This window comes from Rhinichthys klamathensis, unplaced genomic scaffold (genome assembly GCF_029890125.1).
Source record: "Rhinichthys klamathensis goyatoka isolate OS25496 unplaced genomic scaffold, OSU_Roscu_1.1 h1tg000323l_1, whole genome shotgun sequence".
Taxonomy (NCBI): domain Eukaryota; kingdom Metazoa; phylum Chordata; class Actinopteri; order Cypriniformes; family Leuciscidae; genus Rhinichthys; species Rhinichthys klamathensis.
Window position 1 is genome coordinate 2,238,228 of NW_026606839.1, and position 16,482 is coordinate 2,254,709.

At 33.5% G+C, this 16,482-nt stretch overlaps 1 protein-coding gene across 1 annotated transcript; it reads left to right on the plus strand.

Annotated features, from left to right (window-relative positions):
- The first annotated feature begins 9,242 nt into the window (after positions 1-9,242).
- ccl25a (chemokine (C-C motif) ligand 25a) lies at positions 9,243-15,103 on the plus strand. The gene is made up of 4 exons (XM_056271695.1): positions 9,243-9,352; positions 10,219-10,336; positions 11,321-11,432; positions 14,756-15,103. Exons 1-4 carry the CDS (start codon positions 9,289-9,291, stop codon positions 14,768-14,770), a joined length of 309 nt encoding a protein of 102 aa, XP_056127670.1. The 5' UTR covers positions 9,243-9,288; the 3' UTR covers positions 14,771-15,103.
- The last annotated feature ends 1,379 nt before the right edge of the window (positions 15,104-16,482 follow it).

Genomic DNA, 16,482 nt, shown 5'->3' on the forward strand with positions numbered 1-16,482 from the left:
TCTATGACATCACGGAAAATAAAAACTCTTTTGGAACCTTTATTTTTAAAAGTGTATCAGATGTGATATGAAGTCCCAGAAGTAATATCCAGTCCCTTATTAAAACCATAAACAAAAGGATCTCAGATAATTCAAGATTAGATTTGATGTACTGGTTCATGAGCTCAATATAAGGAACGGCTTATGTAAAAGGATGTGTAATGGCTAATAAATATCTTGTCACTTGTGCAACACAAGAGATGATATGATTGTGTGAAATGATACAGGGGATCTCCAGACTCTCACAAAAAAAAAAAAATCATTTATTTCCTTGTTTTATACAAATACAAAATACAAAAACACTGCCCGGCCAAAAAAAGAAGAAGAAGAAGAAGAAGAAAGAAAAAACGCTATTATTATGTTTCTATCATGTTATATGTTTGGTAACAGTTCTTCTAACCCTAATTGATGGAGTGTAGCTTTTCATTTCTTAAAGACACATCATGGTCATATTCCAGGATGACAATGACAAGATTAATCAGGCTCAAATTATAGAATGGTTTTGAGGGACCATGAAGAATTGGTGCATCAATTTTTGGTCAAGATCTTGTATAGTCAATGACTCTGTAAAGTCTCCTCCAGAACATCCCAAAGACTTTCACTGAATTTAACGGACTCAGAGGAGCCGATTCATGTGTGGAAATGATTCTTCATGCTCTCCTCAACCATTCTCTTACAGTTTGAGTCTGATAAATCTTGGCATTGTCATCCTGGAATATGATCATGATGTGTCTTCATTAAACATTGTTTAAGAAATGAAAAGCTACACACTCCATCAATTACAGTTAGAAGAACTGTTGCCAAACATAGAAACATAATATAACTGCAATAATGATCCAATCATAGACTCTTAAGTATTTGCCTGTTTAAATACAAACAGAATTTTTTTTTTTTTGGCCAGACAGTGTATATGGTATTTAAGATTTGCAAGACAGATATTTAAATGAAGGCGTTTGTTTTATCTCACAGATGATTGATTATTTTCCACGTGAGCTTCTTGTTCCTGCCTTTCAGGCTTCGTATCTGAGTTGCTTATGTAACAAATTACCACTTTAAGTGAGACATCGGAAGACATTAATGTCAAATCTGTGGTTTTCTGACAGATATTTGACACACACACACACACATATATCAGCTCAGGTGCATCTTTACATTAAATTTCTCCCATGTGTTATGTTACATTCCTTTAATGTTGAGCATTGCTTGCCAGAAATGCAGAGAGATTGATTTAAGACTCATTTTGAGGGTAAATGTGACTTTAAATTTCAGTATTCATAGTATTTGTCATGAACTTCAAATGGTCAGGATTTAAAATCTCATTTAACAATTTTAAATTATTTCATTATTCAAAACTTTTGACTGCCAGTGTCAAACTTTTCTCCTAATTCTGTAGAATGTCACCGGCCCAAATCCATTACATTTTTAAAACAGTAATATCCTATACTAAACCTAAACTAATCTTGACAAACTATATATCATTTGAAAGCTTACAATCTCTAGTTTCCATATTTTGGTGATTTGATATTTTGGCGTGTTCAGACCTTTATTTTGAAATTGCGATGAACATGAAAAATCATGAAAGAAGGGTAGAAACCTCAGTTTGTTTTCATGCCAAGAGTTCATGAGATAGCATCCATTCAATTATTTTAGAAAAAAAGGTCTGAATTTTTTTTTTCCAATATAAAGAAGAAAATTATAGATTCACCATTTGTTATGTGGCAGCGAGCTATAACGCACATACTTGTTATTTTTGTGTTTCTTAGAGGTTGAATTCACATCAAAATCTGCCAAACTTCTCATACTACTTCTGAATAGGATGTCTACTTCATAAATTGTATGAAAATTGTGGAAATAATGGTTCATATCACTCAAACCACATATGGAAATGGAGACGCCCTTATATGGGCAGTGATGGAGTCTGTGCCCTAGTGGAAGCGTTCGGTACTGCGCCCACACACACTCTCACTGAAAGCTCATTTACTGAGATATCAACCTAAAATTTGAAACACAACTTGTTCAGATTTTTGGCTTTGATTTTTTTGTTGTTGCAGTTTTAGAGTCGCCCAGGTTTTGAAAATATATATTTGATATAAAATATGAATAATTAAATTTTTTACATTGTACATTTTCATAAACTCAAACTTCTATAACTTTTTTTCTGTTTCACTTTCTTAATTTATTTCGCTTCTACAAAAATCTGCCAAATGTCTTCTTTAAAACGAGACTAATCTTACGTCTATATTCCAAAGCATTCTTGAATTACAACCATTTAAGTTCGAAATGTGCATTTTCATGTATATTAAAAAAAAGGGGGGTGACACTTAACAGGTTAAAAAATGAGTCAATAGTTGTCATATAGAATGGGTATAGAGCTATAAAATGAATTTGTAGAGCAGCTCAGATGATTTGATCTTTCCTTCAGGCAATGTGAATCTCTTTTCGTACATCTCTCGGTCTCAGGAGACGCTGTATAATGTAAGTGTTTATGAGAGACTGGAGATCATGCTGAATCTGTGCAGTGATGATTGAGTTCTTCATTTCCCCGGGGCCAATCTGATCCGCTCATGATTGATGACATCTATATTTTCTCCTGAAAACTCTCAGAAAATGACCTCAGCGCAGTAAAGTTGGCATAGGGAACGGTTGTTATGGTATGCAGAGGACAATTGTTTTTTCAGGCAGAAAAGAAACAAGCGGCTGGCGGCAGACCATCATTTTGGAGGTCTTTTTTGTAAAAATATGTATTTGCTATCGTTAGACATCAGTGCCATTAATCCATCAAGATGGTGCTCTGATGATCTCTTACGGGAAAAGAAGGATCCAGATGCCAACTCTGTTTTTTCTCTCTCTTCACTGTTGTTATGCCAGCTAAACGTCAGAGTTCAGACAAATGGGACTTTTTTGATAATGAGCCTGTTTTCTTATGAACTTTAAGAAACAGCCCCGAAAACAATATTTTTTGGGTGGGTATGTAGGTAATTACGGAAGCGTATTGCATTCACTTGAAGAAAAAAAATCTACTCTATTTTTCTGAATTAACGAGTTAATTATCTCAGAATTACGAGATAATTTTTCATGGAAAAAAATTTTGCTCTGTTTTTCTGAATTAACCAGTTATATCAGAATTATGAGATACATTTTTCTTGAAAAACATTTTTTTCACTCTGTTTTTGAGTTAATTTTGAGATAATTAAGTCATTAATTCAGAAAAACGGAGCAAAAACTTTTTTCCATGAAAAATTAGCTGTAATTCTGAGATAATTAACTCATTAATTCAGAAAAACAGAGTAGATTTTTTTTCCTCAGGTGAATGCAATACGCTTCCTTCCGTAGGTAATAACACAAAATTTAATTGTTTTAAAAAAAAGATTGGATTTGATTTTTATCAATTAGCCTACATTTAATATTTTTTCTGCAACCTGCTATCGTTCCAGCAGTGCATTCATTTGTTTACATAATAGATTAATTAAATAAATAAATAATTTTCTTAAGTACACCAATTAAGGCTGCATTGAAAATTGCACTGACAATTGTGAAATATTATTACAGTTTAAGATACCTGTTTTCTATGTGAATATAATGTAAAATGTAATTTATTCCTGTGATCGAAGCTGAATTTTCAGCATCATTACTCCAGTCTTCAGTGTCACATGATCCTTCAGAAATCACTCTAATATGCTTGCTGATATGAAGAAACATTTACTATTATTACACTCTAAACAATTCTGGGTTGTTTTAACCCAAATTTGGGTCAAATATGGACAAACCCAAATGTTGGGTTAAAAATGTAATTTAAAATTTTAACCCAACTTTAACTTCGACTTTCAACTGTACATTTTTTAATTACATTTTTAACCCAACATTTGGGTTTGTCCATATTTGACCCAAATTTGGGTTGAAACAACCCAGCATTTTTTAGAGTGTATTATGCTGAAAACAGTTGTGCTGCTTCATATTTTTGTGAAACTTTTGTGTTTCAGGATTCTTTGATGAGATTCTTTACTGTCACTTTTGAGCTATTTAATGTGTCCTTGAATAAAACAACTTTTAAACAGTAGTATGTGTAAATGGTTAGAAAGTAGCACACATTTAAGAAACAGGCACAGTCCCATTTTCCAATCAATCTCACCATGTTGTTGGTCTAAGGCAAAATAGCCTTTTATAGAGAAAAAGAAAGAGAGCATCACATACCGTGGGAAACAAACAAAAGAAAGTAAAAGGATTCAGCTCTTGCTATGGATCAACTCTGAAGACAGTGAGATATCATAAACAGTGACCGACGCTATCACATGGTCCCACATTCCCACATCGGAGCGTCTCAGGACGACTGAACTGGAAACAAGGGCCCAAAGGTGCAACACATTAGAACACATGATTTAATGTTCTGGTGACAGAAGAGTTTGAAATATGATGCAAAACGCTGTCAGAACATGATACAACATGAGATAGAGAACAGCTTGGGAAATAAACGCTCCAGTTCGTCCTTTTAACTTTTTTTTAATCCTATGGAGTCCCTTATGTTTCTTTGCACTGATGTTATTTTTGGCACAATACAGGCCAAATGTCAAATGCCTTCACTCTAAAAAATGCTGGGTTGTTTTTTCAACCCAAACGCTGGGTTGAGACTGTTGGGTAAAGATGCTGCTGGGTTGATGTAACACAATTTGGGTTGTTTTTAACCCAGCATTTTTTACTCTCAGAAAAAAAGGTACAAAAGCTGCCACTGTGGTGATACCTTTTCAAAAGGTACACCTAAAGAGTGCATATTAGTCCCTCAAAGGTAAATATTGGTAAATATTAGTACATAAATAATACAATACATTACAACCCTTTTGAAGGGTACTGTCCCAGTGACAGCTTTTGTACCTTTTTTTTCTGAGAGTGTACCAACACAGTGTTGCGTGTACGCATCTCTGTACAATCTGAAAGTAACAGCACAACAATTGTATTGTTCACAGTGTGTATGTATAGTTTGTGGGCTATAATCAGCACTGTGTATAAAAACTGTATTTTAATATAAGATTTTAATATACTGTGTATATTAAAATCTGCACCAAGGCCTTTACAACATTTTGGGTTCTTGGTTTTGAAACAAACTGAAGCAATAAATGAGAAGCAAATGCAAAATACTCTATTGCCAAACTAAAATCCCCTTTAAAAAACAACTTTTTAGTAAAGTAGCCTAAATGAGACTATAAAAGGGGGGAAGATTAAGAACAATGTGCATTTACTTTTAAATTGTAAATTTTTTAGTTCATGTGCTGATGCGTTAGTTAAAATAATAAGAAACATTTGCAAATTTGGTTTGGTCCCCCAGCTTAACTTTTACAGAATGTATAAACTACTTTTGATATAATTTGTATTTATATATATATATATATATATATATATATATATTAAATTCAAAATACTAAATCAACTATTATATTTTAAATAGAATTTTGACAATTTAGTTGAATAATTGAATAGCCGATGCGCAGAATCGTAGTAAGAGATTAATCTGAAAGTTAATATTTACATATTTAATTGCCCATATTTTAATTGACGATATGTCATAGAAACACTATGAATGCAAATGGAATGATTTCACTCAAGGTTTTAATGAAAGCGAATGTGTCTAAAATGTACAAAATTCATGGAAATACTGAATAAAAACTCCATTAATTGCAATAATTATTACATTTAAAAATAACAACACTAGAACATGCCACTCGGGGCTTCTATGCCATTTCTGGTGGCCCATCTTACCCCAAGGGTCTAATTTGATCTTTTTATTTCAAACAAACAAAAACCATCCAATCTAAAGACATTAAAATGTCCACAAGTCCCTCATTAACAAACGGACACAAAAACAATGAAATGAGATTAATTAACTTCATAATAGTTTCGGCTAACTAAATCCATATTGATATTTCGATGAATTGACAAAATGCAAAATAGCGTAGTGGGTCATCTTACCCCATGTGGCATTTTACCCCGACTTACCCAATATCATTCCAGCATTCACAAAATGTGCTTTTCGCTTGCTTGCGCCACAGAAAAAAAAAAAAGTGTAATCATGACTTTTACACAGAAAATAAAAACAGAAAGAGAATAAATTAGTTGTCATATTTCACTAAAAAGTTTCTCGACCACGATTTCATTCCACTCTCATTTAATATTCAGATTTGTTTGTTTTTTACAGTGACATTACTCAAACAAAATCAAGTCAGTTTGAGAACCGTATAAAGTTGGAGTGAGTCTCCACATGCTACACTCTAAAAAAATGCTGGGTTGTTTCAACCCAAATTTGGGTCAAATATGGACAAACCCAAATGTTGGGTTAAAAATGTAATTTAAAATTTTAACCCAACTTCAACTTTCACTTTCAACTGTACATTTTTAACCCAACATTTGGGTTTTCCATATTTGACCCAACTTTGGGTTGACCCAACTTTGAATGGATTTCATCAGAAAGTTCCCTGTTCAGATTATATATTGTGGTGTGTGAAGTCAAGGCTTAGAAAAACAGAATTAAAGTTTACATAACAGCAACCTGACAATCAGAAAGCGAAATGCCACACTAAAAGGTTTTTGGGAAACATGAGATGCAGTAACATCTGTGCTTTTAAGCTGAAGCATGTTTGTGTCTCTTCTGAGGTCGAAATCTGATGAACTTCTCCTGTCACTCGCTTTTTGTATAATTGCAAAATGTTAGAAGTCTCATTCAACACAAGTCAAGTTTAAACAGCCTGCATTTGGCTTGCATTTCCTCAGAAACGCTGCAAGGCCTGAATTTTCACCTTGATGGCTTGTGTTTCAGATTTCTTTTCATTACATAACACATGCATGGCAAGAACTGAAAGATCCTCATAAAAATTGTATAAATTGTTTCATGCAAGCCAAATGAAAACATGCTTTAAAAGGTAGAATTATGAAATTGTGTAAAAAGCTAAGAATTATGTAGTTTTTGACCTGTTATACTTGTTGATTATGAAGTGTTGGTTCTCAATGTTTTGGTCATGATGCATTCTTACTGATTATGCATGTGTATTATTGATATAATAGATTTAAATGCTGCAATTAAATTTTTTTTTTTGTTAATGACTTAATGACTTAAATATCTATCACACAAAGGCATCAAATGGCTTTCGAAGGATCAAAAAATCATGCACGAACAACCACATTTACTGTCATTTTTTATCTTGAACGGCACTAACATGGCTTTTTCATTATTAATCAAAACAATGAAAACTGAATGTATGCAGTTCATGGTTTAATTACATTTTACATTTCTTTATGCATTTACCAGACGATTTTATCCAAATGCATTGGCTGCAAAAGCTATTTTCATATTTTCAACAACATCAGAAGTGGTAACATAAAGCTGACAGGAATTGTAGTGAATGTTTTTGATTGCAATATTTGATTATGGCAACAGTATTACGTGTGGCGTCAGTCAGCATTAACAGAAATACATTCAATGTTGGTCAAAAATCTTGGAATAATTAATGTTTTTGGAAACAAAATGCCTCTTTTGCTCACTAAGGCTGCATTTGTTTGATCAAAAATACAGTAAAAACAGTAATATTGTGAAATATTATTATAATTTAAAATAACTGTTTTCTATGTGAATATATGTTAAAATGTAATTTATTCCTGTGATCAAAGCTGTATTTTCAGCATCATTACTCCAATCTTCAGTGTCACATGATCCTTCAGAAATCACTCTAATATGATGATTTGCTGCTCAAGACACATTTATTATTATTATAAATGTTAAAAAACAGTTTTTGCTGCTTTATTATTAACAATATTAAGACTAAGTAAAATCTTTAAAAATTAATACTTTTATTCTGCAAGGATTCAATAAATTAATTCAAGTGACAAGTGACAATATATATATATATATATATATATATATATATATATACTGTATATATATTATATGTATAAATGTTGTTTGAACTTTTTATTCATCAAAGAATCCTGCAAAAACAAATGTATCAGGGTTTCCACAAAAAATCTATTATTCAACATTGATAAAAAATGAGAAGCATTATTAAGACTTGAGCAACAATTATTCATTATATTCAATTATATCAAAAACATTTAAAAAATCTTAATTATTCCAAACTTCTAGTTTAACATCATGGCTAAAGGAAAGTCACAGTACTCCTATCAGCTCGTAACATCTACATTTCCTGCGTGTTTAAATATTAACATTTTTGCAAGCACTGATGACCAGCAAAGATTATTACGAGAGGGAAACCCACCGATGCTATACTGTGGTTAAGGAAGTAATAGGAAATGAATACAAAATCCTGATAGACAAATCAGTGACTGTGGTTTTCAACCCATAAATGCAAGTCAATTGATCTGATAAGTGGTTTCTGTGTGAGGGATGTGGCTTTACCTGGCTCAGGTGTCAGGGTTGGGCCTGTTATAAGCCAATGCAGACGGGAAACGTGCACAATCCTGGGAAGAATCTGCTTTTCTCCTTTCTTCACAAACAAGGTGAGCCGACAGCAACATCTTTTTTACAGCAACCATTCAATATAATGTTAAACAGCAAATCTAAACTCCTTTGAAGATATAAAGCTAGAGGATTTCTGTTTTCTCTTTGAGATGCAGACCTTCACCTGTGTATGGTGGGGAAATTTGACTTGCGATTTTACTGCTTTGTAACACAGGTCCATATTCATTAATGATTTACTAAAGCTAAATTAAGATTAATGCACTCTAAAAAAATCCTGCTGGGTTGTTTCAACCCAAATTTGGGTCAAATATGGACAAACCCAAATGTTGGGCTAAAAATGTAATTAAAAAAATGTACAGTTGAAAGTGAAAGTTGAAGTTGGGTTAAAATTTTAAATTACATTTTTAACCCAACATATGGGTTTGTCCATATTTGACCCAAATTTGGGTTAAAACAACCCAGCATTGTTTAGAGTGTGTGTCGGTTGCATTCAGTTTTGTTTTTTTCTCTATATGCAACCCATAAAGTTTAAGTATGGTCGCTTGTTTTATTCAGAGGTGATGATTTTACAGCATCTGTCGTAATTTTTAAGTGTTTTTCCGACAACACTTAAAGCTCTTTTATGTTCACTCTTAATATGTTAATGATGTCCAAGGGTCAAGGCTGGAGAAATAAGGATAAGTGTGTTTGGGAAAACCGGCCTCTGGTGCTGATAAGGTTTCTCATATAAACACTCTCAGTTTGTGATTTTTTGTCTCATTGCACACACAGTATAGAGACACTGGGATATCATGCGCTTCAGCGTCTTGTTCTTCATCGTCCTCCTGGGCTTCCTCTACCTCACACTGGCTCAAGGTAAACGCCACATAATGATGATGATGATGATGCAACTGTTAAGCTTGTGTTTTAAATAATCGGGTTACTTTTTGAGGTTGCAATGTATTAGAGTTAAGGAAAACATACCGGAACGCATTGCATAGTGCTTTAGTTTGCACTTATGAGATTCAGAACAACAACAAATAAATTAATTGCAAACTCAAATAGTCATTTTGCCTTTTCAAATTCATTCTAAAAAACACACAAACATCTTATTTAACGGTGCAGCAATTCATGTTAAAATGCATGATTTTAAACGTTAATTAAAATCACTCATGCAATACAACAAAGTCTATTTTTTGTCATGTTTAGCATAATTGTCATAAGTTTTAGTGATATAGCATGTAGAATGTGTCTTTTTGGAAACAATAACTAATTAATTACTCCACTCCTGATTAGTAAAATAAAAGCAAATAATAATTTAATAAGAAATAATACAAATTAAGTTCTGCTGATATACATCTCATGGTTACTAAACATTTGTTTTCTTTGCCGTGCATATTTTGAATAATTATATACATGATATGATCAAAAAGTTATGATACATGTGTTTTTACATGGCGTTAACTCATCAAAATAAGTTAAGCAATTCAACTTTTTTTATAAGTTATACAAGATTCAACACATTTAAGTTCGTTTAATGTAAGTTAAGTTGAAATGACCTAAAAATCCAAGTTGATTGTACTTCAAAATTTAAGCTAGCAATCATCCGGGAGATCGTTCTTACACGATAATCTTTTCACCCCTTCCCTGTACATTTATAGTTTTATGAGACAGTGACACATTCACTAAATCCTCCACCTGTAAAGGACTGTAAAATAGTTATGATATGTTGTGTATCTCAGGCTCGTATGAGGACTGCTGTCTGCGGTACGTTAGAAACGTTAAACAGTCCATGAAGAACAGAGTGACCAGCTACAGAAAACAACAGCAGGACGGAGGCTGCAACATCCCTGCTATTGTGTAAGCAACATATATATAGGCCATGAGACGGGACCCCAAATTTGGACTACCGGTACCATTTTGAGGGATTAAATTTCTTTTTGATTTTCATGAAGGTACACATCTCTAGTGTTGGAAAATGTGTGATAGCATCCGATCCATGGTAGCTTTCATTAGAAATCAAAACTTATATCATCCTACCTCAAGGTAAGGTGTTCAGTGACTACAAGAGAGAAAAATGTATCCTTTTATAATTTAAAAAATTTATTAAAAATAATTATAATTTTTATAAAATTTAAAATTTATTTAAAGATAAATTCATTTATCCTTTTTCTTGACATATGTTTGAAAAATCGTCCTCCGTAACCAAAAACTACCTTGAATCTTATGCTATCACACATTTTTCAAATACAGGGTCATATACCACTCTATACAATGCTGGGTTGTTTTAACCCAAATTTGGGTAAAATATGGACAAACCCAAATGTTGGGTTAAAAATGTCATTTCAAATTTTAACCCAACTTCAACTTTCACTTTCAACTGTAAATTTTTTAATTGCATTTTTAACCCAACATTTGGGTTTGTCCATATTTGACCCAAATTTGGGTTGAAACAAAGAGTACACAAAAATCACCATGCGGTTTAATCCCTCAAAATGGTAGCAATCAACCCTCTGTCTCACGGCCTAATATGATCATTTATAAATGTCCATTTTGTGCACTTACTGTGTATAAAAAGTAAAACTTCAAAGACTCCACTTTAAATTTTGCATGTCCATTTATCACCTCATAAATAACATGTTTCAGGTATAGAAAATATAGAAGTCTTGAGTTTTAATTCTTTCCATATGGGAAGTGTGTGCATAACACGTTTGAACGTCTGACTTGAGAGACGCGGGACACTCAGAGGTGTGATGCGAGAAAATGCACTTACCCAATTTGGACTGTTATATTCCGTCTACATCAGACCTCATGGTTAATGATGTTTAATGCAATGTTTTGCAGCTTCACACTGAGACACGGCCGTATGTTTTGCGCTGATCCCAGAGAGAAATGGGTCCATGAAATCATGCAGCGGGTGGACAGACTGCAATCATCCTCATCTATGAAGAGGAAGGTGTGTACATTTTAAAAATGTATATGTTGCTATAGGAGATCATAATTTCTGTTTTATTTTCTTAGCAATCATTTGTAATCATTATTGGCTTTAATACTCCTATTAATACACCTATTAATACTCCTGCAGAGTGAAAAATTAAAGTATTTTGAATATTTTGAGTAAATTGAATATTTTTAAGGCAAGACACTACAGGCAAAATGAATTCACTGGTCAATTTTGAGCTATTTTGCTTGCATAACATGTTTTCCTTCAGACTAGTGGAAAGAAAACATCTAAATTGTACATTTATGTATTATTATTATTTTATTAGACTTTATTTGCATCTGCATACAATACAAATCTCCACGTCAGAAGCACTTACTGTACATTCACCAAACTTTAGTTTTCTATATTTTAAAGGTTTTTATATGCTGAGGGTGTTGTTAATCATTTGCCTGATTTTATATTTTATTTCTTAAAAATATAGTGAAAAAAAATATTCTGCCTGTTGACAGTGTTTTTTTTATTTATGGTGTAATGAATGATAAATGTTATGGACATGTATGAAAATTAGGGCATATTTAATTAGATAATGCATCATTTGTCTTAATGTACTGTAATTAACTCTTTCCACGCCAATTTTTTTTTTTTAAAGTTGCCATCCAGCACCAGCATTTTTGATAATTTTCACACAACTTAGAATACTTTGTTGTAGGAATATCTGAACACGCAATATATCGAAATAAAGAAGAGAGCCTCTGTAAAAAAAAAAAAAAAAAAATATTCTACCTTCATGCATGTGGGTAAATTTTATTTAAAAAAGCATTTTTTTTTAAAAAACTACAACGTGTGAAAGCAATGCTTCTATCGTTTGTTTCCGCTTCTTCATCGCCTGTGTCTTGGAAAATTCCGCCAATAGTGGAAAAGTCTCATAAAAGATGGAAAATTCCGTTAATGGCAAGGAAACGTTGTCTCATAAAAGCCGGAAAATTCCGTCAATAGTGGAAAAGTCTCATAAAAGATGGAAAATTCCGTTAATGGCAAGGAAACGTTGTCTCATAAAAGCCGGAAAATTCCGTCAATAGTGGAAAAGTCTCATAAAAGATGGAAAATTCCGTTAATGGCAAGGAAACGTTGTCTCATAAAAGCCGGAAAATTCCGTCAATAGTGGAAAAGTCTCATAAAAGATGGAAAATTCCGTTAATGGCAAGGAAACGTTGTCTCATAAAAGCCGGAAAATTCCGTCAATAGTGGAAAAGTCTCATAAAAGATGGAAAATTCCGTTAATGGCAAGGAAACGTTGTCTCATAAAAGCCGGAAAATTCCGTCAATAGTGGAAAAGTCTCATAAAAGATGGAAAATTCCGTTAATGGCAAGGAAATGTTGTCTCATAAAAGCCGGAAAATTCCGTCAATAGTGGAAAAGTCTCATAAAAGATGGAAAATTCCGTTAATGGCAAGGAAACGTTGTCTCATAAAAGCCGGAAAATTCCGTCAATAGTGGAAAAGTCTCATAAAAGATGGAAAATTCCGTTAATGGCAAGGAAACGTTGTCTCATAAAAGCCGGAAAATTCCGTCAATAGTGGAAAAGTCTCATAAAAGATGGAAAATTCCGTTAATGGCAAGGAAACGTTGTCTCATAAAAGCCGGAAAATTCCGTCAATAGTGGAAAAGTCTCATAAAAGATGGAAAATTCCGTTAATGGCAAGGAAACGTTGTCTCATAAAAGCCGGAAAATTCCGTCAATAGTGGAAAAGTCTCATAAAAGATGGAAAATTCCGTTAATGGCAAGGAAACGTTGTCTCATAAAAGCCGGAAAATTCCGTCAATAGTGGAAAAGTCTCATAAAAGATGGAAAATTCCGTTAATGGCAAGGAAACGTTGTCTCATAAAAGCCGGAAAATTCCGTCAATAGTGGAAAAGTCTCATAAAAGATGGAAAATTCCGTTAATGGCAAGGAAACGTTGTCTCATAAAAGCCGGAAAATTCCGTCAATAGTGGAAAAGTCTCATAAAAGATGGAAAATTCCGTTAATGGTAAGGAAACGTTGTCTCATAAAAGCCGGAAAATTCCGTCAATAGTGGAAAAGTCTCATAAAAGATGGAAAATTCCGTTAATGGCAAGGAAACATTGTCTCATAAAAGCCGAAAAATTCCGCCAATAGTGGAAAAGTCTCATAAAAGATGGAAAATTCCGTTAATGGCAAGGAAACGTTGTCTCATAAAAGACGGAAAATTCCGCCAATAGTGGAAAAGTCTCATAAAAGATGGAAAATTCCGCCAATAGTGGAAAAGTCTCATAAAAGATGGAAAATTCCGTTAATGGCAAGGAAACGTTGTCTCATAAAAGACGGAAAATTCCGCCAATAGTGGAAAAGTCTCATAAAAGATGGAAAATTCCGTTAATGGCAAGGAAACGTTGTCTCATAAAAGCCGGAAAATTCCGCCAATAGTGGAAAAGTCTCATAAAAGATGGAAAATTCCGTTAATGGCAAGGAAACGTTGTCTCATAAAAGACGGAAAATTCCGCCAATAGTGGAAAAGTCTCATAAAAGCCGGAAAATTCCGCCAATAGTGGAAAAGTCTCATAAAAGATGGAAAATTCCGTTAATGGCAAGGAAACGTTGTCTCATAAAAGACGGAAAATTCTGCCAATAGTGGAAAAGTTTCATAAAAGATGGAAAATTCCGTTAATGGCAAGGAAACGTTGTCTCATAAAAGACGGAAAATTCTGCCAATAGTGGAAAAGTTTCATAAAAGATGGAAAATTCCGTTAATGGCAAGGAAACGTTGTCTCATAAAAGACGGAAAATTCCGCCAATAGTGGAAATGTCTCATAAAAGATCCGTCAATGGCAGGGAAGTGTTGTGTCATAAAAGACGGATAATTCTGTCAATGGAATTTGAAGTGTTGTCTCATAAAAGCAGGAAAATCCCTTCAATGGCGGGGAAGAGTTGTCTCATAGAAAATGGAAAATTCTATCAATGGTGGGGAAGCGTCTCAGAAAAGCCGGAAAATTCAGTCAATGGCGGGGAAGAGTTGTCTCATAAAAGAAGAAAAATGTCATCAATGCTGGGGAAGCGTCTTATAAAAGGAATTTGAAGTGTTGTCTCAAAAATGACGTAAAATTCCATCAATGGCGGGTAAAGAGTTAATCAACTATAGGGAATGTATGCGATATACATCAATCGGTTCAAAGTTTAATTCACCTGTGGTGTCTTGCCTTGAATGTACAAAAATGCCATAATATCCATAATAATTATAAAATATTCATTTTGTCAAAGAAATACAGTATGTTTAAAATATAAATCTGTTATGCATTCCTTTTCTTTTGATATACAGAATGTAAGGGGCTAAACAAGCGAGATGACCAGTGGGAAAGCTGCCCGAGTGTCTCGGCCAATCACATTCTTTCTTTGAGTTCCGGCTCTCCGAGCGCATATTTCAGCATGGATTGGCTGGTGTTCTTCACAGTACTTCCTGTGTTTTCCACTTCCTGTGGTATCAGGTGGTATTTCCTGTTTCCAGACCTTTGTCTCTTCACTGACGGACTGCTGGTTTAATGCACAGAATGGGAGATGGCCACTATTTTCCCTTTTCCACATGCTGCTGTAACCCTCACTTCCAGGCTGTGTTACCAAACCTCGTGAGCTGCCTTGATGTCTACTTCTAAGTGCATATAAGCAACTCAATCAGTGCTCCTCGTGTAAGACTTATAATTCGGCATTGCATGTTGCTAAGCTAACAATACAATAATCTAATAACCATAAAAATAAAGTATATTTGAATTCCTTTCGCAATGTATGTAGTATTTGATGCTTGCTATGTAGGCAGCTCACTAGGTTTTAGAACAGAGCTTAATTGTACAGGGGTCGTATTAAGCTATTGTATCATGAACTTTCACTTTGCACACTTTGACTGACTGCTTTTTGCCCCACAGTATCTATAATAAACAGTCAGTGTGATAAAATATTAGACAATAATTAGCTATAACTGTGGGTGGGAAGGTTTTGCAAGCAACACAGATAATCCTTCTATTTCCTTATGAGTTTATTATACAGCAGACGCACCGACAAGAGATTTTGGAGTTTGTACGGTATTATAATGCATTGTAAATTATGATTTGTTATTGTGCTTAATGCAATAAGCTTAAGTGATTATAGCCTATATTGATCAAATGAATGTTCATAGATCTCATTTATGTTTGTAAATCTCAATTTCTTTACTCTGTCTATTTAGGTGAGGTTTTATATGTTTAGTAGAGTTTATTATTTAAGTGGAACTGCTGTTTTTCACATTTAATGTTCACTTTAACACCCGATCCAGTGAGAAAGTATCTTTATAGAGGACGTGATGCAATGAGTTTTATTGTTCGGCTGTTTTGAAACTGGGCCACAAGCTCTTTGTGCTCCTGATCAAATATTCTTTACACTGCAGATTTTTGCTCATAAATAAAAAATAAAATGTTTGAAAACAACTGGATTTATCTTTTCTTTTCTTTTTTTTACATGATGCAAGTTGATAATTGTGAGATGATTTTTCAAAACTGAGTTATGTTTATTTTAAGTATCAGATGATTCTCCTAAAATCCCTTAGAAGAAATAAATGAGTAATAGTTGTCATACTAAGAGTATAGAGACATAAAATTAATAGAAAGATCTCTGAATTTTGATTGAAGACTAACAAAGTGTCTTGGAAAATCTGACATGTTTTGAGTTTCTCTTTAGAGAGTAGGAGACAGTAATAATCCATTTCAGGACATGTGAAATATAGTTGTAATTGTGTTGTAACCTACTTTCACTTTACCGTGAAATAAAAGACACGTTGTGCAATATAACAGGGTCAATAAAAAGCCAGAGAATTATAGCCTGTGGCTCTTGTGAAACAGATTGCTAAATTTACTTTCTAAAGGTCATCTTTTACATGGCGGTACAGTGACAGTATCGGATAGTACTTTTATATGTAGGGGTGAAATCAGTGTGTTTGGGACACATTTCCCCATTGAGAAACTTAAATGTCCCACTCAACCTGAATTCACCACTGGATTATTGTCATAAATAAATCTTTCC

Coding starts and splice junctions, on each gene's coding strand:
- ccl25a (XM_056271695.1), top strand. CDS start 9,289: ATGCGCTTCAGCGTCTTGTTCTTCATCGTCCTCCTGGGCTTCCTCTAC. Junction 9,353..10,218: donor CTACCTCACACTGGCTCAAG/GTAAACGCCACA, acceptor TGTGTATCTCAG/GCTCGTATGAGGACTGCTGT. Junction 10,337..11,320: donor TGCAACATCCCTGCTATTGT/GTAAGCAACATA, acceptor AATGTTTTGCAG/CTTCACACTGAGACACGGCC.